Source organism: Danio rerio, chromosome 6 (genome assembly GCF_049306965.1).
Source record: "Danio rerio strain Tuebingen ecotype United States chromosome 6, GRCz12tu, whole genome shotgun sequence".
Classification (NCBI taxonomy): Eukaryota; Metazoa; Chordata; class Actinopteri; order Cypriniformes; family Danionidae; genus Danio; species Danio rerio.
The window spans coordinates 34,545,076-34,569,324 of NC_133181.1; the positions used below are offsets into that span (position 1 = coordinate 34,545,076).

The 24,249-nt window shown below is 33.2% G+C and overlaps 2 protein-coding genes across 6 annotated transcripts in view; one reads left to right on the forward strand and one right to left on the reverse strand.

The window, feature by feature from the left end:
* Nucleotides 1-1,275: 1,275 nt before the first annotated feature.
* On the reverse strand, nucleotides 1,276-18,067 carry efcab7 (EF-hand calcium binding domain 7). Its single transcript, NM_001002120.1, is given in 13 exon segments — nucleotides 1,276-1,747; nucleotides 1,960-2,067; nucleotides 4,368-4,577; nucleotides 6,207-6,355; nucleotides 7,586-7,719; nucleotides 7,841-7,998; nucleotides 9,699-9,808; nucleotides 9,942-10,083; nucleotides 12,579-12,697; nucleotides 14,437-14,629; nucleotides 15,296-15,382; nucleotides 15,475-15,686; nucleotides 17,826-18,067. Coding segments are annotated over 13 exon segments (1,812 nt in total). The 5' UTR covers nucleotides 17,935-18,067; the 3' UTR covers nucleotides 1,276-1,666.
* Nucleotides 18,068-18,317: 250 nt separating this feature from the next.
* itgb3bp (integrin subunit beta 3 binding protein) overlaps nucleotides 18,318-24,249 on the forward strand; it is a 53,472-nt gene continuing 47,540 nt past the window's right edge. For 4 of the 5 annotated variants that reach the window (XR_012407157.1, XR_012407156.1, XM_017356427.3 and 1 more), the window contains exons 1-5: nucleotides 18,318-18,388; nucleotides 18,956-18,992; nucleotides 19,962-20,028; nucleotides 20,336-20,408; nucleotides 23,969-24,047. Coding sequence is in view for 3 of the 5 variants with exons in the window: in XM_017356427.3 (XP_017211916.1) it covers nucleotides 18,384-18,388; nucleotides 18,956-18,992; nucleotides 19,962-20,028; nucleotides 20,336-20,408; nucleotides 23,969-24,047 (261 nt within the window). In the remaining 2 variants the exon portion in view is untranslated. The remainder of the gene's footprint in view (nucleotides 18,389-18,955; nucleotides 18,993-19,961; nucleotides 20,029-20,335; nucleotides 20,409-23,968; nucleotides 24,048-24,249) is intronic. The other variant, NM_001328132.1, reaches the window with a different exon arrangement.

Here is a 24,249-nt window from a genome sequence, read left to right on the forward strand (position 1 = left end):
CCCACATGAATAAGGGGAGAACATGCAAAATCCACACAGAAATGCCAACGGACACAAACATAATATTCTCAAATTAATTTAGCATCGTATAAAAACACACATTTCACTCACTCACACACACACTCACTACTCACTCACTCACTCACACACACACTCACTCACTCACACACACTCACTCACACTCACTCACTCACTCACTCACACACTCACTCACACACTCACTCACACACACACACACACACACACACACACACACACACACACACACACACACACACACACACACACACACACACACACACACACACACACACACACACACACACACACACACACACACACACACACACACACACACACACACACACAACACACACACACAAACACACACACACACACACTAAATTCAAGCACCTACTGTTTTAGCCTGCTGTTAAAAAATGTAGGGATACGATAAACTCTAGTTTGTAGAGCTAGAGCTCTGGGTCAGAGTTTTGTTTGTATATTGCAACAAAGTTTTGCCCAGAATCCATTCAAAGGAGAACAAAGTTTACATGATGCAAAGTCTGCATGCTATCATGATGTTGCAGGTTTCTTAGACAAATACAGGTTAAAAGCCATGCTGGAAACTAGTAGTCTCAAATGCAAGACAAACAGATTGTACAGTATCACAATTTAATAACATGCGAATCTCAAAGTATGGAGTAAAGTCAACTTTGTTTGTGAGTGAAATGAAGAGAAAATCAACGCAGTTTAAATACTCCTCACATGTCATGTGACCTTTAGTGCCTTGTTCTACAGTTACAGTAATGAAAGTCAAAGGGCAAAATAATTGACTGAAAGTTAAAAATAGAAGCTTAAACCTACAGGTCGTGCTAAAGGCCAAGGGCGAATAAAATTTAGGTCTGTGTCTATAACACTCCAGAATTTGGACTGTATGGTTGACTGATAGAACTGGGCTACTCACTGCCAGGATAATGCTCGAAATCTCAGTTTGTGTTATTTACACAAACTTACACATTATGTAATGTCAACATGAACTAGCTTATGAATAATAAATAAATATAATCAATCATAAAGATGTATTAGCCTGATATATTTAGGTTGATTCAGCAACATTTAATAAAATTTTTGAATTTAATATAACCATTTAAGATTCCCATTTTAGTATGTTTATATATGCAACCAAGCTGTCATCACAAATAAAAAGATAGTCTGAAATTCCTTCTGTTCAATTCAAATAAGTAATGACAGGAGTGATGGAGTAGACTCACATTTAAAGCTCGCTCTCATACCTTTTCACTTTTTATTAAATTTAAACCCTACATTCTATTCTATTCTTAAAATTGACTCACTTGAAACTTACGCAAATTCATTAGAGGAGTGCACACAATCTCTCGAAGCGACTTGCACAATGCTAACAGAAACCAAAAAAAATATTACATTAAAAACACATAACAAAATAATAAAAATGCAAAACAAATAAAAATAAAATATAAACTGCTTTATTTACAAAAACAAATGAAAATCATGATTGCATTTTGCTGAAAGGAACAATAAACAAATCTGAAAACTATTATTAATGTTTGCAATAGTTATAACAAGCAAACAATATTATGTTACTACTTTCTTTGTTGCCTCATAATAAATGTCACAACTGCAGCATTTACAAACTTGGTATAATGCTCTCAGTGCAGTTGTAAGTCCACTCCTGTTGATCGTTTAAAGCCATGACGTGCTGACAAACCTAAACAGAGACCAAAACAAGACACAAAGCATTAAAGATATTCAGTTTATATGCACATTTAAGTGCCTGTCTATTTACGAAGCCACACTCTAGCTGGGTTTTTATTTGTTTGAATTGAGAATGGAAAACAAAGCATGAATGCACCCTATCATGCATCTACAGAAAAAAAAAAACAAGCTGAATGTTTGGATTTTGAGAGATAAAAGTCTCACCATTTTAGTTCTAGCAGGAACCTCCACTGCAAACACACTCATGCCTCTGCTGCTCACAAAGTTTTTGCTTTGCTCATTGCTGATGTGCACCGTCACCTTCTGATTGGACTATAGTAGCAACAGAGATTGATATAAAAAAGGTCAAAATCAGTCAAAACACTGCAGATATAATGTTTTATAATCATTACTTTACAAAAGTATAGGAAATGTGACATACAGTCAGGTCCATGAATATTGGGACATCGACACAATACTAAAATATTTGGCTCTATACTCCAACACAATGGATTTAAAACGAAACAACTGTCAGCTTTAATTTGAGGGTATTTGCATCCAAATCAGGTGAACGGTGTGGGAATTACAACAGTTTCCATGTTCCTACGCCTTGTTAAGGGACCAAAAGTAATGGGACAATTGGCTTTTCAGCTGTTCCATGTTCCACAGGTGTGTGTTATTCTCTCATTATCCTAATTACTATGAGCAGATAAAAGGTCCAGAGTTCATTTCAACTGGCTATTTGAATTTGGAATCTCTTGTGGTTAACTCTCAAGATGAGATCGCCAGAGCCATCCCTATCAGTCAAGCAAGCCATCATTAGGCTGAAAAAACAAAACAAACTCATCAGAGAGATAGCAAAAACATTAGGCTTGGCCAAAACAACTGTTTGGAACATTCTTCACAGTTCTGAAACAACATCCTATGGACAGATGAGATCAAGATCAACTTGTACTAGTGTGATGGGAAGAGTTTAAAGAAAGAAAGAAACTGCTCATGATTCTAAGCAGTGAAGCATGATGGTGGTAGTGTCATGGCGTGGTCATGTAGGGTTGCTAATGGAACTGGTTCTCTTGTATTTATTGATGATGTGACTACTGACAAAAGCAGCAGGATGAATTCTGAAGTGTTTCGGGCAATATTATCTGCTCATATTCAGCCAAATGCTTCAGAACTCATTTAAACAGCGCTTCCAGTGCAGATGGACAATGACCCAAAGCATACTGCAAAAGCAACTAAAGAGTTTTTGAAGGAAAAAAGTGAAATGTTATGCAATGGCCATGTCAATCACCTGACCTGAATACAACTGACTATGCATTTCACTTGCTGAAGACAAAACTGAAAGGAAAATGCCCCATGGAAAATTAGGAAATGAGGACAGTTGCAGAAGAGGCCTGCCAGAGCATCACCAGTGATGGAACCCAGCGTCTGGTGATTTCTATGCATTTCAGACTTCAGGCTGTAATTGACTGCAAAGGATTTGCAACAAAGTATTAAAAAGTAAAAGTTTGATTTATGATTTTTGTTCTGTCCAATTACTTTTGGTCCCTTAACAAGTGGGAGGCAGATATGCAAACCGTTGTAATTCCTACAGCGTTCACCTGATTTGGATGTAAATACCCTCAAATTAAAGCTTACATTCTGCAGTTAAAGCACATCTTGTTTGTTCATTTAAATTCATTGTGTTGGTATATAGAGCCAAAAATGTTAAAATTGTGTCAATGTCCCAATATTTATGGACCTGACTGTTTATGCACAGTAAAATACATACAAAAATCATACAAATCTATTATTCTGTGAGGATGCCTTACATTGATCAAATAATTGATAAAGATTGTATTTTTTAACATTCTATAAAAGTATCACACTGATTATTGATTGAGCATCAGATCAGTACATTAAAATGATTACTGAAGGCTTACGAGACAGAAATACAATATAATTATTATAAATTGCAATAATAATTCGAATATTTGTAGTTGTATTATAGATATTTTTGTCAACCTAACATATGCAGCCTTTTGTCAAAGAAGTTACTTTTATTTACATTTTAATAGCTTAAAGTGATATATTGTCTGGGTTGGTGTTGTATATTATGGTATAAAAATCTTGTAATAAACTGAGAGTACATTTTTTAAATCACCAAAACATAAAGGCTGAATTTACAATAATGACATATATCAATTCAACTACCCCCACCCCCTCCTCTGCGGTCTCTTTATAAACATTTGCACCCTTGAAGTAAATTCAATAAAAAAAACCTTGAAGACCTCAAACTTTTAAACAGAACTTATTTCAGAATTAGGACCACTAAATATTGCAGTTTCTATTTCCTTCCATCTGCTTAAAGTGCCTTTGAACTGACTTTGTCTGTGTAATGGCAGATCAGAACATTGAAATTCGACTCATGTTGAGTCCTCCTTTCTCTATAAAGCTTTCCAAACAACAGGAGGTTTACTTATTTGTGCTATTCTCATTGAATGTTAAGTGCAAAAAGCACAAATGTGAGGCCTACTAGTACTTCTTAAAGGCTTTTTAACTGAGAGACAGATCTCATGCATTGATTTCCAACCCAAATTAATTCTTCACATAAAAAAAAACAACCAAAAAAACAAAAACATTAACCAACCCACCTTATTAGCAATGACTGATGAAATCCTGCTCTCTCCTTTGTATGTGTAAACAAGCACATTCTCATGGCCCTTCAGAGCTTTAGCCTCTGCTTTGGACGTGATGGATCTCTGTACAGCAGAATTCAACATCTTCACCCCAGAATCCAAATGAACTGCCTGAAGAGTTGCTTTGACATCCTCACAGTAGACATCAATGACAAATGGACAGGACTGTCAGGGAAAAAGAAGAACACACACATCAAGATGAAAGCGCTCCTATTACGCTTTTACTGATATGTTTTATGTAGTGTGTAATGCGGTGGATTCCAAAAAAATCCGAAGATTAAAATCCAGAAACAATTGAATTAATTATGAGTCTGAACTTTCTAAAAAGATTCATCTTGGGGTAAAGTTGGTATTATATTTGCACATTCTGACTTTTTTAATAATACATTTTTTAAGTATTGTTTGCAAATTCTAAATAGGGAAATCATATTAGCAGCTAATGACTATCAAAGTACAACATTATTTACAGTCAATTAAAAAGGGGTAATGTTGTTTTGAATGTGATTTACATGTGATTTAAGACTGTGTATTTAAAGTAGCATGCAATATAGGACTAAAATAATAAAAGAAAAAATTTTCACTGTTAGAAACTGAACGAATGTGTGCATATAAAACCAAATTTACCTGAAAAGGATTCATCAGGGTTTCCAGATTTATTTCCTGCACAAAGTTATATAGTTTTGGCTTTCAGTGGATACCCACAGACACAATCTGCTTTGAACATCAAAGGCTGTAGTTGTAAAGCCTGAAAGAGTTTGGCTTCTGGTGTTGACAATTACACTGTCTTATGTGCAGCTAAAGCAAATTAACTTAACAAGCATTTCCAGTTGCATGAGGACTCAATTGTTATGCTAAAACCAACATCCTTGTTTTTGTTTGTATCACTCAAAAAATAAATAAATAAATAAATAAATAAGAATAATAATAAAGAATCAAGATAAAGTTTATCACTAACTGTTTGTAACCTTTAGATTTTATTTCATTTGTCAGTTTATTTAATGTGTGTTGTCAGATTCCTTAGAATTTAATTTTAAGGATTCATTCTGTTTAATCAAGGAACACAATCGAGGAACGAGATTGGTGCCCCCTGCTATAGATGAATAAATAAAACGCATTTAAAACACACTGGATTTATTGATATAAATACATAATTCTTGTTCTTATTTGTTTCATTTATGTTTATCTAACAAATATACAATCACTTAAAGCTTCAATTACGTTAAAAGTAGGCTATTTGATTCAAAGGGATGGAAATTTGATACGCAATCTGAATACATAAATCATTTTAGGCCTAAGTGTTGTTTTGGAGCGTACTGTATTCAAATCCACAGGAAGCCTCTGGAGCTGAAAATGAAATATTCTAAAGTGCTTTTAACTTCTAGCATATGCTGTAAGCAATAGACCGATCACAATAGAGAGGCATCTGACCAATCAAAGCAGGAAGATGCTAAGAAAGAAGGGGCCTTTAGAACCCAGAGCCCTGAATGAATTATTTCAAGCACCGTTTAAAAAGAGGGGCTGCAGCAATGTTAATTAAAAAAAATTACGTTTTTTTTAAATGTAAACTTTTTTAGAAGACCTTCCAAAACAAAATCAGTCTAATGATGCAGAGAAGTTATTTCAAAAGATATGTGATGTAAGTCATAAGTAAGTGTGTAGTAATAATAGTAAATGTGTTCTCCAAACCCTTGCAAATAAGACTTGAAACTGGTTTAAAATGTTTTAAAAGTCTTGTTTTAATTAGCTAAATCGCCTAGATGTTTTTTAAGAGTAAAAGCTTGAAGACTTTCTTACCTCCACCATCTCCAAGCTGTGGTTGTAGCCCATGGCCTCCAGGGTGAGCCACAAGTCACTAGGGTCTCCCTCGCGATCATTCGCCTCCATCAGGTTAAGCTCCAAGAAACCTTGTCTAGTTAACTCATTTTTCTTAGTGTCGAAGTTTTCTGTATGACAAGACATAATGTTATAAAAACAACTGCTGGATTAGAAGTTATTTACTTGGATTTGGATGAAAGCAATGCTATTAAAGACTAATTCAAAACTTTCTTTTAAGAATAGCCAAATAAATCAATTGTGTTGTGATGTAAGGTAAACTGCTTTAAGATACAGGGCTCTACTTATTTAAACAAAGGAAACTCTTCTTAACAGACAAGAGTGGTATTTATTCACTTTATTATACATTTTAGATAATCTTTTAAAATGCATAGTGTACACTACAGTCTCTGGGCTCATGGCACAGACTCGCTATTTTTACGATTCATAAAATATGAATCACTGTCTGGGTCATCTGAGATTTTAGCAGCAGATAAAGGTCAGGTTTATGTTTTTTTTTAGAAGTATTACTGTAGGAATGCATGGTATTATAAATTCTGAAATATTCAGAAATTCTGAATATTTACGTCTGCAAGAAAACTAAAATATATTGCATATTTGGAAAGAGTAAATGATTTTAGAATGTGTGATTGATTTTTAGGAGAACAATTTAAAAACTATTTAAAAAGCTGGAAAATGACTTTTCTGGGAAGCTTGTAGGCTTAATGAAATATCATTTTTATTTCTTAAATTTCAGTATTCACTGCTGTTTTTATTTTTACAGTTCAGTTTAAGCTAATTAAATTAGAAATACACTGTAACTTTTTACTGCAGTATTTGGGAAGGGTATCTTTATATACCCAAACAAATATGACCATATTCTTTTAATTTACTCATTGTCAGGAAGAAAATACTTTGTTTGTAGGAGACATTCTTCTTTAGTAGAACATTTTAAAAAATATTTCAGAATTATTTTTTAAGTCTATGGATTAAAGGTAAATAATTTAAATTAATTAATAATTATATAATAATACTTTAATTTTTGCTTTATGTATCTCCAAGATCCGCAGGTATTAAATTAGTTTTGTCTGTATACTTTTTTATTCTTAAAGTGCCAGTAGCTGTTGACTTGTTTTGTTTTAGCTTAAAGTCTTCTTTAAAAGGTCAACTAAAGAACAAGAAATAAGTCACCAACATAAAGTAAATTAACAGCAAAATTTCATTTTTGAGTAAACTACCCCTTTAAGAAACAGTTAATTAATTAGTTGTATCATTTGATTAATGCAAAGCTAAAAGCGTCTGGCTCTATTGTGACTCTATATTGTGTTAACTTTATATCCAGGGTGTATTTATACAAAAACCTTTACAGATAGCCCACGCATCCTCATCACATTTCTCTCCACTGGTTCTCTGCTCAAAGAAATTGTATTCTTCTAGACTCAGCAGACCACTGCCATCCAAATCAATCACTTCAAAGATGTCAGACAACACCGCCCTGTGGAACAAAACAGTACAGCATCTTTGCACATCGAGTATTAAACAAAGTGAACTTTTATTGGGCCCTGGACCTAAACCTCACTCTAAATATGTCAGGGTTGAGATTCGAATTGACTAACTTGAACTCTTTGGTTAGCTCCAGCTCTCCAGACTGCACGCGGTTGACTAGTTGAGCAGTTTTAGGGCTGTTCTTCCGCATTCTCTTCAGTCTGCAGCCGGTGGTGAAGGGCATAAGCAGATATGAGCCGGCGCTGAGCTCTCCCCTCCACAAAAACCTCTATTCAAACAGAACACATATAATTTTTGCTGTTTTAAAATGTAACAATGTGAATAAAACCTAAATGAGCCAACATTTCAGTTCAAACTTTTTTGCCTTTGTGTGCTTGTGTATGTGTGTTTTAGAATTATTTTTAAAAATATTATAAATTTATGTTCAGCAACTTTATTTATTTTTACCCATATATTGTCATTTTATTTTCATAAAAAGATATTTGAAACATTAAAGTCGATGCTTTGTTTGCATTTAATATACCTTTTTTTCATTTTTTTAAATACGTTATTCATAGGAATTTATTTTTATAAATTTGCACAAAACAGAAAAACAATAGTCAACAACAAAAACAAAAAACAAACACACAAGCAAACATCTCTAACCCTAATTTCCCTATTGTGGCTTTAACAGAAGAGACTGTTGGCTATCAGTCTGCAGACATTAAAGTCTTCAAGCGTCACACAAATGAACAGCAAGTGTACATATAGGGTGCATAAACAACTTCAATACAGTAATGCCAACACATAAATAAGTGTAAAAAAGGAAAATGCAAAATATACTTTTTATAACACATACATTTACTGCTTTTATTTAAATTGATACTGACACAAAAAAATGTATTTTGAGATATTAAAGATAATAATAAAAAAATAATGTAAATAATGTTTCTTGCACATACTTAGTTTTGGCTTTATCTATCTCCAAGTTTGTTTTAACTGTCTATATATATATTTTTTATTTTTAAAGTGTCAGTAGATGTTGACTGTATTTATTATAAATTATGATAATTTATTATTTTAGCAAAATGTCTTTTTTAAATGTTCAACTGGAGAAAAAAAAAAAGTCACCAACATAAAGGAAATTAGCAACACATTTTTCACTTTCCACCTTTTGATAATGAATTAGTTGCATCATTTGCATCATAGTTAAATTAGCATCATTTGATTGACAGAAGGCATGGAAATGTATGTGAGCAATTCCAGCGTTATGGATGTGACACTTGCAGTAAAAAATCAAAACATAAAGTCACACCGGCAGTATTTGTTAATATTATATTGAAACATTTGTTTTTATTTTCCAGAACAACTGACCACAGAGTTAAGGGACCAGAACAATATCAATTTGTAAACATGTTTTGTACTTAAAATGACAAAGAAAAAAAAGATTGGTTTTTATATTATTTAATATTTTTACATTTAAGAGGAAAAAGTGGGACAGATGTGAAATTGTCACTTGTGTGACTTTAATAAATTAAGTAAAATAGTTTGAAAACACTGACAGATGCATTTTTGAATATTTCTAAAGTACTGTAAAATACTTGCTTGCAAAAAAAACCCAGAAATGGTTTTCGCATTTTGGTGAAAATTTTATTTTTTTCATGGCAAGGTTGACATTTGCACGGAATTGCTCATGTATTTGTAAATTTTAGCAGAAAAATGATGTTAAAGTTATTTACATTATGTTTTGAACATCCATTAATAATTATAAACTCACCTTGAGACAGAACAATGTAATAACACTAACACACATTGAATTTTTTTAAAAGTACATATAAAACTACTTTAAGTTACCATATCAAAACGAAAAAGAAATTACCCACTTACAGCATGTCATGGATGAAAAACTCTTTAAACACAAGCAGAAACATAATTGACATAATTTCAAGTTTAGACACGGAAGAGATATACAGTAACACATTTACTTACCTCCTTATCTCTTAACTCGGTAAAACAAACCAAGTTTGAATCTTCTTTTGTCTCGTTTCCCGTCAGCACATAGAGAGCTGTGTCCACACACATCCATGGTGAAGGCTTGTCTGCAGCATACAATACACACAAAGTTGAAAATACTACAACAATAAATATTATTTGGGTATTTTAAATAACAGAAATAACTGAACATTCAGTTAATTTGGTTTTAAACTGTATGCGTTGGTACAATAAATTTACCAGGAATCGGGCTAAGGTTGAGGGGTTGTATGGTCAGGTAGACACTGGTAGTTTGAGGAACATGGAGGCGATACTGGAGAGAAATAATCGATCCATCGTCTTCCATATAAAAACAGCCTCTCATAAAAGTATGATGCCAATCCTATCCGTAATAAAACACAGTAGAAAACGTCACAATTCATGCTACGTTCAGACAAGATGATCAGAAAAATGAAATGAAAACACGAGATGAAACATACAACCACAAGGTGGCGTTATTATCACATCTTAGCTAAAACAAAGCCATTCAAATACATATGAGGAACAAAACAGTAACAGATTGTTTTTATCATATAAATAATAAATGTATCATGGCAACATTTTAACACAAACCATCAAAATTCATAACACATACACACACACACACATATAATATAATTAAAAGTAAACCCTGAGGAAGGCCATAAATCCTTGTCTAAAACAAGTCTTTGTTCTCTTTTTAACTGCTGTTGTTAAGGTCCAGCTAAAATGTTACGGCAAATACACTTTAAATCACCAAGTAATCAAAAATCTGAGACAAACAGCCCCATCAGAGAGTAGTTTTGGGAAATAAACCTTGTCCTCGGGTGCCACAGAGGCCTTTTAATGTTTAGAATTGGTTTATGCTTCTTTTCCGAGTGCTAAAAACATGTTCCTGAAATGACACTTCTTCAACAAAAGCAATTTCCTTCCAGAATTTATGCTGGGTTGTGAAACGTGTTAAGGATCAAATCATAACACTTGGGTGGTTTGTCCACCCCGAATCAAAATGAAGAAAAGCGCCCGAGGCGAATGTCTACTTTAAAAGGCCCTGATGTAGTGTCCCAAGGAGATGGGTCACTCGGCTGGACTAATACACTGCCCTGTCACCTCCCAGAAACCTCAGTAATTTAAAGTCTTACACAGAGACCGCGAGCCACCATAAAAACGCACAGCCTGACCCTTTCCAATCCCTACACCCAATTATCAAGCTCCTGGCTCAGGTAATGCAGCGGGCAATAGAACTTTCCTCACCCAAGAGCATCTAGTTTTTTTTCCAACCTCTTTGCTTTGACGAGTTCGGTCATTATTTTTCAGTTGTAAAGCAAACCAGCTGAGGTTAAAGTCAAAAAGAGTGCAAACAAAGGGAAGGAGATCAATAGCAGAGCTGCACTCGTATCGACCAGGTGAAAATTTGCTACCAAAAGGCTTCGATACAACAAAAACACAGCAAATGTATAGCTGCCCGTAAGGCACTTGAGCTTAGACAAAGTTTAGCTTGTAGGCAAAATGGATATTCCTAGATAGGAAGCTGTTCAGATGGTTCAGTTTCAGATGGGTATCATCCCAAATGTACTGTAAATAATACTGTACTTATTTATGTATTAGTTTCCTTCTTTAAAACACATTTAATTTTAATTTAAAAAGTATATTATTTTAAAATGTTATATTATATACAGCTGAAGTCAGAATTATTAGCCCCCCTTTAAATAAATAAAAATAAAAAAAACTTTTAAATTTTTTTTTCCAAATGATGTTTAACAAAGCAAGGAAATTTTCACAGCATGTCTGATAATATTTTTTCTTCTGGAAAAAGTTTTTTGTTTTATTTCGCCTCGAACAAAAGTAGTTTTAAATATTTTAAATACCATTTTAAGGTCAAAATTATTAGCCCCTTTAAGCTATATTATTATTCGATTTTCTACAGAACAAACCATCATTATACAATAACTTGCCTAAATACCCTAACCTGCCTAGTTAACCTAATTATCCTAGTTATCCTAGTTCTTTAAATGTCACTTAAAGCTAAAAGTGTCTTAGAAAATACCTAGTAAAATAATATTTACTGTCATCATTTTGCTTCAGCTTAGTCCCTTTGTTCATCAGGTGTCGCCACAGTGCAATGAACCGCCAACTGAAGCATATGTTTTACACAGCGGATGCCCTTCCAGCTGCAACCCAGTACTGGAAAACATTCATACTCACTTGTTCACACAAATACACTACGAAGAATTTGGTATATTCAATTCACCTATAGCGCATGTCTTTGGACTGTCAGGGAAACTGGAGTACCTGAAGGTAAACCCCGCGAACACGGGGAGAACGTGCAAACTCCACACAGAAATGCCAACTGACCTGAACCAGCAACCTTCTTTCTGTGAGGCAACAGTGCGAACCACTAAGCCACCGTGTCACCCTATGAAATTTCTTCAATTTCAATGCAATGTTCATAATAATTTTAGGCAACATATTAACAATATTTTAACTTTACTTCAGTATTTAGTGCATAGAATAAATCTGATTATAAACAACACAGAAATAATTGTTATTCTGCCCAAATGTTATTTCCTGCAATAAATAAATAAAAACCCCACGTGAATCTGCATGTTTAAAAACACTTCAGGGATTCTTTTTTTAGAACTACATTTTATTAAAATTTAGCCAGTTACAGTACCTTTTAGAGACAAACGGTTTAAAAATTATTTGTTTAGTAATATAATTATTAAAATATGATATAATTGAATACAAGCATTCTGGAACTTATTCCCTTCAGATTTTAAGCTGTCAAAAAAACAAACAAACCAACAAACAAAAATACAAACAATAAAACAACTGGCACTCTCACAATGCATCTGGTACCTGTAAAGATTTGGGTTCTGCCAGTCTGCCAGTCTTAATGCCACCGATGCCCATAGTGATAGCTGTGGATGAAGATGACCGTCGACTGCGAGCTGATGATGGTCTGGATAATGAGCGATCTGCCAAAAACAAAGAAAAATCACATTACACGCAATAAAGAAATTGTATATATATAGTTTAAATATGAAAACCAGCAAGTAAAAGAAAATCCTCTGATAAATCTTTACTAACCCTGCGCGTACTAATAATAATGACAAATTACTGTCTTGATGAAAAGGTTTTCAAACGTCCTTCCCACACAAATCCTCTATTGAGCTCACAATATGATATATGGCACAAATCTAAATGAGTCCATTTGTTATCACACATGAGGAGAGATCAATAGCTAAACCATTAGTTACTATATAACAGACTGTAGTTTGAAGAATGTAAACTGAAGTGTGCTTGTTTGCCTTTGTAAATAAACACACACATGCAAACTGACCTATAAATGAGAGCTGACACTACTGTCACATTTTAGGATGAAGCCTGAAGTGCAGGGTAACAACCAAGACAAAATTCATAGTAGTTAATTATCTGTTAGTTTCACTGTTAAGTTTTTTAAAAATCTATGTATTTTTCAGTCGCTGCATGTTCTTAGCCATTTATATTTTACAACTATTAGCTTTTTTTTTAACTATTAGAACTATTTATTTTTTTAACTATTAGAATTAAAAATACGTATTATCAATAATTTTATATATTTCAGATTCCCATATAGGGGAAAGACAGATATATATATATATATATATATATATATATATATATATATATATATATATATATATATATATATATATATATATATATATATATATATATATATATATATATGTATATGTATATGTTTTTGATGAAAAAAAGAAAAAAAAAACTAACTGAAAGCAATACATATGATCAAATAGATCCGTGTTGAAGGACATCCAACACTACATGTTTTGGATGTCTGCTTTGTCTGTCAAACCCGTTACAGGTCTTTCAGTCTCTTCTAAATAGCTGATGATCTGAATCAGGTGTGTTAAGTTAGGAGACATGAAAAATGTGCAGAGCTGGTGGTCCCCCAGGTACGTGGTTGACAAACACTGAAATAGATGATTAAATAGATTAAATAGATAAATTAAACTGAACAGAAAAAATAGATGTGCAAAATGGGTAAATATGTTTCCAATTCATAATAAATTTCCCTAGTAACAGAAATGTCCACTGGTTACAATCAATGCAAAGTGAACAACTGTTCTCAGACAGAGAGAGAGAGTTTTGAGCTTATTGCCATATCAGCTTCTCTGTCATTGGAAAAATGGATAAAAATTACAACCATTTTCTACAATAAAAAAATGTTTATAACAATAAAAAAGACATCAACAGCAATAAATAATAAAAATCTAAAAAGTTTTTTTTATAGATTTACTTTTAATAAAAATGTAATTACTTTTAAAGGACTCGCATTTTAAAATATTTTCCTTTAAAGTCTCTCCAGATAAAAATCATCAATGAGTTCTCAGATCAGTGGAAGTTACCAGATCGATGGACACGAGGGGTATTTTTAACTGAGGGCATAGTCATCATTTTAGAAGGATAGCAAAATGTCAATTGTAAACCAGTTTAATCTAGTTTATTTTTGTTCTGTTCTATCCCATTCTATTGTATATTTTCAGAAATTAATTAAAACGTTGCTCAAACATGTTAATGTAAAGAAATGACATGATAAAAAGACCTTATTTCAATACAACAATAACATGCAATAAACATTTAGTGCAATTTAGGGAAACAATCATGAAAAAGAGGTGCGTTGACATTAAAAAATAAAACCACATTGTACCTTTCTTCTGCGTGGGCTCCAGCTCTGTTCTGTGCTGCGATTCTGAAGATGGAGGCTCAGGTTGGGACTCTAAGCTCTGTGGAGTGTTCAGCTGGCTGCCAAAGTTCTGCCTCTTCAGTTTGACATCAGCCTCGAGCTTCTCCAGTGCTGCTGCTTGACATTTCTCTACTGTGGACCCGAGCAGCCTGCAAAACTGAACAGCAGCCTGTCTTATTCTTCTCGACTATTGGCCAATTCCAGCGTTATGGATGTGACATTTGAAGTTCAATCTCAAAACATTAATGTATACAGAAAGTATATGTTAACATTATATTGAAACATCTGTTTATATTTTCCCAAACCAAACTAACCACAGAGTTTTGGGATCAGAAAAATATCAATCTGTAATTTTTGTTTTATATTTTAAAGAATTTGAAGAATAAAAGCATACGTTATGAATTCTGCGTGTTTACAGCATACAACATACTTCGTTGAAATTCTGTGAATTAAACAGCACAACACCAAAGAAATAATTGCTAAAAGGATAAGAGTTGGTTCACAATAGAACAAAATTGATTTTATTTGAATTTACATTTTTATTTTTATGAGGAAAAAATATTCGTTTTAAATGTGACACATCTCTGATATGGATGTGACATGTGAAATTGGTACTTTTGTGATTTTGGTAAATCAAACATAATTGTTTGAAAACATGAATAGAGATATTTATGAGTCTTTTTACAGTACTGTAAAATACAAGCCTACACAAAAAAAAGGGTTTCACTATTTAGGTTGACATTTGCATGCAATTGCTCTATTTCAGACCATGGTATTTACATTACACACCAACCCTACTCATAAAAAAAATTGTAAACCATACCTCTGCGTAGTCTAATTTTCCATCTTTGTTGACATCTGCTAAAGTAAAGATTTCATCCACTTCTTTATGTGACATTTTTTCGCCAGACTAAAACAAACAAATCAAAATAAAAGACTGAAATGATTAAAGCATAATACATGCATGTTTTTGAAAAGAGAATTGAATATATTATCACTTACTGAAGTAAGGATTCTGCTAAGCTCATCGTGTGAAATATATCCATCACCATTTGTGTCAAATTTCTTGAAAATTGTCATGAGCTGGTCTGGTTCTGCTGTTTTTTCCTTTTTCAGTATCTCACAAAAATCATCAAAATTCAGCTTCTTGGTTCCAGGTGGCCAGTATTTGTCTAAAGCTTTCTGTGACGGGTTTCTACCTGCTTGCTGAAGAACTGAGGGATGATAAAGAAAACCTATACATATTATTTACCGAATGACTATAACAGTTATTATAAAGGGACAGTTCACCCAAAACTCTTAAATTCTGTCATAATGTATTCATCCTTTACTTGTTCCAAACATGTTTGACTTTTTTTTTCTTCTGTTGAAGTCAAAAGAAGATATTTTAAAGGGAAACCTCTAGTCATTGACCTCCATAGTATTTGTTTTTCCTATTATACATGCAGTTTTTCCGCTTTCTTCAAAATATCTTCTGTTCATCTTCCGTATCATGTTGTGGTTAACAGAATAATGAAACTCATAAAGCTTTGGAAACACTACAGGTGGGTAAATAGAGAGTAAGTATTCATTTTTCTTATTCAGTCCTATGTTGCATAGGTATATTTTTGACAATGTGCAAAAAAGCATTGCATGTGTCAAAATTATAATATGCCTGAAAGCATTAAATATTAATTAATAGTCATGCTCTATAAGTATTTCCTATTGTACCTACATACATACATACATACATATACCACACACACACACACACACACACACACACACACACACACACACACACACACACACACACACACACACACACACACACACACACACACACACACACACACACACACACACACACACACACACACACACACTCACACACTCACACACTGTCACACACTGTCACACACTGTCACACACTCTCACACACTGTCACACACTGTCACACACACACACACACTGTCACACTCACTCACTCACACACACACACACACACACACACACACACACATCCAAAAAGTATTCATATCGCTTCACTTTTTCCACATTTTTTTATTTAACAGCCTTATTGCAAAATGGATTAAATTCATTTATTTCCTCAAAATTCTTGTTTCTTTTGGTCTGAGAGTCAATCAGATGCCTTTTGGTAAATTTCAGGCAGGGAATGCCTTCTGTCTTGCAACTCTACCATACAGGCCTGATTGGTGGATTGCTGCACAGATGGTTGTTCTTCTGTAAGGTTGTCCTCTCTCCACAGTAGAATGCTGAAGCTCAGACAGACAGAGTAACCATCGGGTTATTGATCACCCCCCTAACTAAGGGCCTTCTTCCCCGACCACCCAGCTTAGATGGCCGGCCAGCTCTAATAAGAGTCCTGGTGGTTCCAAACATCTTTCACTTACGGATGATGGAGGCCACTGTGCTTATGGAAACTTTCACAGCAGCGGAAATGTTTCTGTAACATTCCCTAGCCATGTGCCTCGACACAACCCTGTCTTGAAGGCAATTCCACAGACAATTGCTTTGTCTTCATGCTTGGTTTGTGCTTTGACATGCATTGTCAACCCTGGGACCTTATATAGACAGGTGTATGCCTTTTCAAATCATTCTCATCAACTGAATTTACCACAGCTGAACTCCTATTAAGCTGCTGAAATTTCTCAAGAATGATCTGTGGAAACAGAATGACTTGAGCTCAATTTATTGCTTCACAGCAAAGGCTGTGAATACCCATGTACATGTTACTTTTCAGGTTTTTTATTTTTAATAAATTTGCAACTATTTCAAAAAATCTTTTTTCACATTGTCATAATGGAGTATTGTGTGTAGAATTTTGAGTTATTAAATTAGTTGAATCCGTTTTGAAATAAGGCTGTAACATTAAAAAAATGTGAAAAAAGTGCAGCGCTAGGAATACTTTCTGGATGCACTGTATATGTATATTTTAAGCAATGTGCATTGCTAAGCACATTATTTGGATAATTTTTCTGGATAATGGTTATTTTGGATAATAATCTGCTCAGTATTTAGTTTTTTTTAGCCCTCAGATTGGAGAATTTCAAATTGTTTTATCTCACTACATATTGTCCTATTGTAACAAAGTAAACATCAACAATTCATCTTTCATCAATTCAGCTTTCAGGTGATGTATAAATCTTTCAAAACACATATGACAAGTTTGGTGGTCCAGGGTCACATATAAGAATACATTACATTCATAATTAAAAGCAAATTATCTTATAAATTCTGAACTTTGAATTATGATTAACTAAGTAATGTTAATTAATCGTATATGTCATAGTAAGCTTTTATATTAACAATCAAAGTACAGGTATAAAGATGCTGAGATGCTTTATGCTCACCCGTGCACAGCTGATCTTTTGAAGTCATATTAACCAGGCTGGATCTGAACACAGACAGATAAGCAGCCCTGCATGTCATATAAAACCTCTCCTCCTCCGAGCGCGGCATTATGAAAATATAGTCAATATGCTATCGAAACGTCATGCTGTAATGATAACAGTGAGCTAGAGAGCCGAAGCTGTAACCTTTTTGTATTATCGGTGATGTTCACTATTGAGTCTGATTGCCATGGCTGTTGTGTAAACAAACTCTACCCAGCTGTGCGCAGTTCAATAGAGAGGTCGGGAAACAACTGCTCTCGATGGTTCTCATACAATATTTATAAATTCGGTATTTTGCTCCAGTAGTTGTGCAATAGGTGTGGCAGATAAACCCATTTTTAACCAAACAGTATTTGAAACCACGCGGTGTAAGTTTATTAATGTTATATAAAAATACTTTTGTAGTATGTAGAAAAGCACAGATGGGTGTTTCCGGGGAACTAAATTGCTGCCGCACCGCGCCAAACTACAAATAGACGACGGTTATTTTTTGACGCCACAAGAGATAAAGATACAATGCCGTAAGTTTATCAATTAAGTTGTATCATGCTATATTAGAATTATTACCAACATTTCAACAATGCGATTTGTACACAATGACATGCCTGTATTTCGAAAAAAAGTGCTGTGATTTTACAGTAAGAACTGTAATACAACAATATTTAGCTTTCATTGATGCTTGCTAACGTTAATATAATAGGTATTTACATATCCAGGTAACGTTAGTGTTTTAAGGCTACTTGATATAACTAACAAAGTTGGTCCAAACTATTTACGATCTGTGGTCCTCTCAGTTAAATGTTGTTAATATAACTTTATATGTTTCCCAGAGATGGGTTGCAGCTGGAAGGGCATCCGCTGCGTTAAACAAATGCTGGATAAGTTGGTGGTTCATTCCTCTGTGGCGACACCAGATTAATAAAGGGACTAAGCCAAAAAAAGGAAACTGAATGAATGAATGAATGAATGAATAACTCCATATGTGCTGAAAAGTTTTCTGATGTCTGTCTTCCTATATTTGCACATATATTGTTCATGAAAATCAAGTAAATATTTTGAGAGCCCTAATAAACTGCAATTTTCCACAGAGCGAAGAGAGCTCTTGATTTAGAAGACAAAGAAAATGTGAGTTTATAAACATTTTTCATTTAAGATAAGAAATGGCGTTTTCATCTTCTATTTATGCTTACTTAATGGTCTATTTCAAGGTGACAACAGTATCTTGGCATTAAACAGTGATGTTAATGCTCCACTTGTTAACATTAGTTGACATGAAAAGTACTTCTAAAGCATTTATTAAGTTTCAGCTAATTTCTACATGGTAGAATCAACTTTTGATTTTGTTAATGTATTCTAGTTATTGTTTAATGGAAGTGAGCTAACATAACCTAAAAATATAAAGTTAGAAACTAGTTTTAACAAAGAATATTAAAAATAGTAACATTGTTTGCTAGTAAATATTAGTTAATACGGGGTAATACGAGGTAATACCGGGTCAAAAATAAATATATATATATATATATATATATATATATATATATATATATATATATATATATATATATATTTTTTTTTTTTATATATATATATATATATATATATATATATATATATATATATATATAGACACACACAGACACAATGAAAATACATTTTAAATCATTTGTAATATTTATTAGTAAAAATACTACAAATAATGACTGAATAGGATTCAGATAAATGATTCCAAATCTGATAATAAATATATTAATAAGCAGATAACAAGAATGAAATATATACCAATGTGATTAAAACTAATAATGTGAATAAATAAATTTAAAAAGTAAAGTAAATAACAATAAATTAAGTGTAGAAAGTAAATCTTTGCTAATAATATTATGCACTAATTTATAATATAATAAAATATATTTTTAATTAATTATATTTTTAAAATATTCCTTTTACATTGTAGGATTTTGGTCTCTATTAACTAATGTTAACTAGTGGACATTATCATAAACCATGTCTACTTGTTTACTTGTTATTCAATAACATAAAGGAATGTATATTTCAATGATTTAAAGGATGTAAATGCTTTATATTCATTTATTTTAGAGCCCAGCTAAGAGACATGTGGCAAACAGGAACTATTCTCCTATGGCAGGAATGACGAAACCTAAAGGTATGAGAAACCATAGCCCTACTGTGCCCTCAAAGAGCTATAAAACTCACATTTTAACCACCAGAAGATTTCTCTTTTTATTTTTGTAGTGATCAGACTAAGGTGTGTATGTGTGTGTGTTCCTTTCTGCTTTCGATAATCAGCATAAACAATCCCCAGCTCATGTCATGTTGTTGCTTAAATCCTGTACAGTAGGGGTCTCTCGCAATCCAGTGACATTGCATTTAGATTAGCTGTCTTTGTAGCCATTAATAATATCTTTGCTCATGCTGATTTGATAAATCGCTGACATTTAGTGCTTCATCAGCAGGTAATTCTAAAGCAGTTGGGAAGAAAACGAATCCTCCAGAAACAAAAGAACCCTTGACAGATGCTGAGAGGTAAGGATGTAGATATATTTTTTTAAACATATTAAATACTTCTATACATTTAATAATAATAATAAGGTACTAAAAATGATCACTTCATCAATATAAATGAACAGATATTAATATAAAAGAAACAACAAATAAATAAAAATTAGAACTATTCAATAATTATAATAAATATGCAGTAATTAATGCAAAAATACTTGAATAAAAATTTAGATAAATTACTCAAAATATGATTAATATAAAAAGCTCAAAATTACATATAGGAATATCATTTTAAACATTTCTATTAATTTCTATAATTTAATAACATGGTAATTTAAATTAAAGGTACAATAAAAGAGTTTTTATTTTTTGATAAAGTAATTGGTTTTTGCTTTGATTCAACTTTTCAATATTTGAATGCTGCTGTTGTTACTACTTTAAGATTTTTGTTTTATTGTATTCTACAAAGCCCCGAGTGCCATCAAACCCTGTTTTTATGAAGCTACTAACAATGGTAGAAATGGAGCAGTGGAGAACAGACAGAAATTTCTCCTCATTACTGGATATTTCCTTTGTCCCACTTGGCTGATAGCCATTATGACTGATCAGAATTTAATGACAGGACATGGAGGGAGTTTCATCACCAGCCAAAAGCCTCGTTGATTTACATAGCACTAAAAATAGTTGGATAAGGAGAGTTTAAGAAAAGACCTATTTCCTTTCCAGCGCATACTAACACAGAGCTCCATGCGATCCATCAAGACAAGCATTAGTTTTGAATTTTATAGTGCAGTCATTTAAGAGGAAGCTAGTTAAATATATATAAAAACATCAATAAAGAGAGCGGCCTTATGATTCATTTAAGAAAGTATTCATTTGGGGAGTCAAACTTCTCCTGCAAAATGTAGAGGAGATCTGGAGTGTGATTGGACGATGGGCCTTGTATAAAATTTTGCCTCGTTAATATGTCTCCCAATATTGTTAAATGTGAATTAAAAATAAATGAATATCTTATTCTTAGTCAGCTTGTTCTCTCTTCACAGACTTAACTAGGAATATGGGTATGATATATTCCTATGCCATTACATAGCAAATATTCTCTAAGAATCTAATAATGTAATGTGATTATATATAATAATAATGTAATATATATAAGTTATATCTTGCAGTGGTGTATGCCGTATAATATTATGGCTTATTATGATTATCATTATTATTTTAATAATAATAATAATAATAATAAATAAAAATCATTGTAATAATATTTTACAATTTATGGTAACAGCTATTATTTAAAATTGGCTAATGCATTTGCTAACATTATCAGCTAATTTTGGCTAATGACTGCATTTTTAGACTAACATTTTTTCACAAAAAGATCTCAGTTCTCTAGACCAATGGACAAACACACCACATTAACTATCACACACTCGCTACTAGTGTGCTTCTTTCTCCCTTATTAGAGACGGAAGTGTCAAAATCTGTCCTATCCAGTCACCCTACTACATTTCAACTTGAACCGGTTCTGTCTCATCTTCTTCAAACTAATATAGCTTTGGCTGTCCCTGCGTTTACTTACATTATTATCACATCCTTTCACTCTGGTTTATTTCCCAATGCATTTAAGCAGGCTTAGATCACTCCACTATTTAAAAACTATTTATAAAAAAAAAAAAAACTCAAACCAAGCTATCATTACCAGTTACAGACCAATGTCACCTATGTCACCATTTATTTAAAACACACTTGAACATGTTGTCTTCAACACAGCCAGAACAATCTCCTGGACACTTCACTGAGACTGCCCTGTCGTGGAAACCTTTAAACTTACAGGGGGTACCTCTAAATCCTCAGTGCTCATCTTTCTGGATTTGTCTGCTACTGTTAACATGGTGAACCACCAAATTCTCTTAGCAACTCTCAAGACAATCAGCTTTTACCTCTCAGGTAGATCATTCAAGGTTTCCAGGAGGGGTGAAGTATCCGAGCCACAACATCTTGCTACTGGGGTGGCACAGGGCTCTGTTTTTGGGCCGCTTCTCTTCTCCATGTACATGGCATCACTTGGATCGGTCATTCAGAAACATGTTTTTTCCTACCGTTGCTATGCTGATGACACCCAACTCTACCTATCGTTATGACCAGATGATTTGATGATGCTGTCCGGAAATCAGCAAATCTGTCAGATATTTCCTGCTTAATGAATGATCACAATCTTCAACTTCAACTTTATAAAAATCTGCTAAATCAATTTAGATTTGGTGGCATGGTGGCTATGTGGTTAGCAAGGCTGCTTCACAGCAAGGAGGTGGCTGGTTCCCGGCATGTTCTCCTTGTTTCAGCATTGGTTTCTTCTGAGTGATCTGGTTTCTCCAAAGTCATGCCATCAACTAAGTCATAGATCAACTAAATAGGCCTTAGAGTGTGTGGGTGTTTCCCAACATTGAGGGTTGTACTATCAGTCCTGGGTTGAGGTAGGAAGTTAATTAGCAGTGTTAAACAATTAGCAGAGTAATTGGTGGTTCATTCTGCTGTGGCAATCTCTTTTAAAGCAGGGAATAACCTGAAGGAATGTGAGAGAGTAACTTAGATTTGCCATGCCAGTTGTCTATATTTTGTTTCTCTCTGGTAATCTAAGTGCTTTTTTGGTTGATTTGGATAAGTGTTTGCTAACTGAATAAATGTAAACATTAATTAACCACAAAGAACAGCTTTGTAACAGTATATGTTAAGCTTCGTTACACATAAAATCTGGATTATTATAGTTAAATTAAAAGGTGATAATTTACAGGTCTGATTTGTAAAAATTTGTTAATGGATTAGCTATCATAAACAAACAAAGAACAATATATTTTATTGTCTTTGTTTAAAATCATGTCTGATTTAAGTAATGTTAACAAATTACTTTTCAATTAAATAAAAGCATTGATGAAGATGAATAAATGCTGTTAACCAAATACATTTTCTAAATGAAAATAATTAAATCAATTATATAATTTTTTATACTTTTTTTTTTTTTTTGGCTTAGTCCCTTTATTAATCAGGGGTAGCCACAGCAGAATGAACTGCCAACCTATCCAGCATATGTTTTACGCAGCAGATGCCATTCCAGCTGCAACCTAACACTGGGAGACACCCATACACTCTTTCACACTAATACACTATAGGCAATTTAGCTTGTTTAATTCACCTGTACTGCATGTCTTTGGACAATGGGGGAAACCCACACCAACACGGGGAGAACATTCAAACTCGACACAGAAATGCCAACTGATGTAAACTTCTGCCATAAGGCAATCGTGCTACCCACTGCGCCATCGGGACGTCTGTATTATTTTAACATTTTTAATTAATATAAAAATATAAAAACATTTATATTATTATCAACAATTATAATTCAATATTTTTTTAAATTTGAAATTGAAAGTTATTTTATTGATTTGAAGAACTCATTACTTAGTAATTAACTAAATAAACATTATTTTGCATTAATAAATAGAAGTTTGGTGGTAGTGTGCCAATATTAAAAAATTAAACTCTGTTGTAAAAATATACCAAATTGTTTTCTATTTTTTCCCCCTCAGAATTGTGTTCCTCAGGTCTAAGTTGCAAAAATCTCTGAAGGACCTCATGAAATACAGACAGCAGCTGGAAACGTTAGTGGTATGTGGTTTATATACAACAAGTCTATAAACTCATCAACTAAGACACTGACCAAGACACGACCCCCTCACCACCAGTAATTTAAATTATTGTTTAAATAATATGCATCATCCCTTTAAGGTATCCAACTGAAGTTGCATTACTTTAGAATGTTATTATTTAATAGCAGATTGTCCTAATATGAATGTGTTTGTGTGTGTGT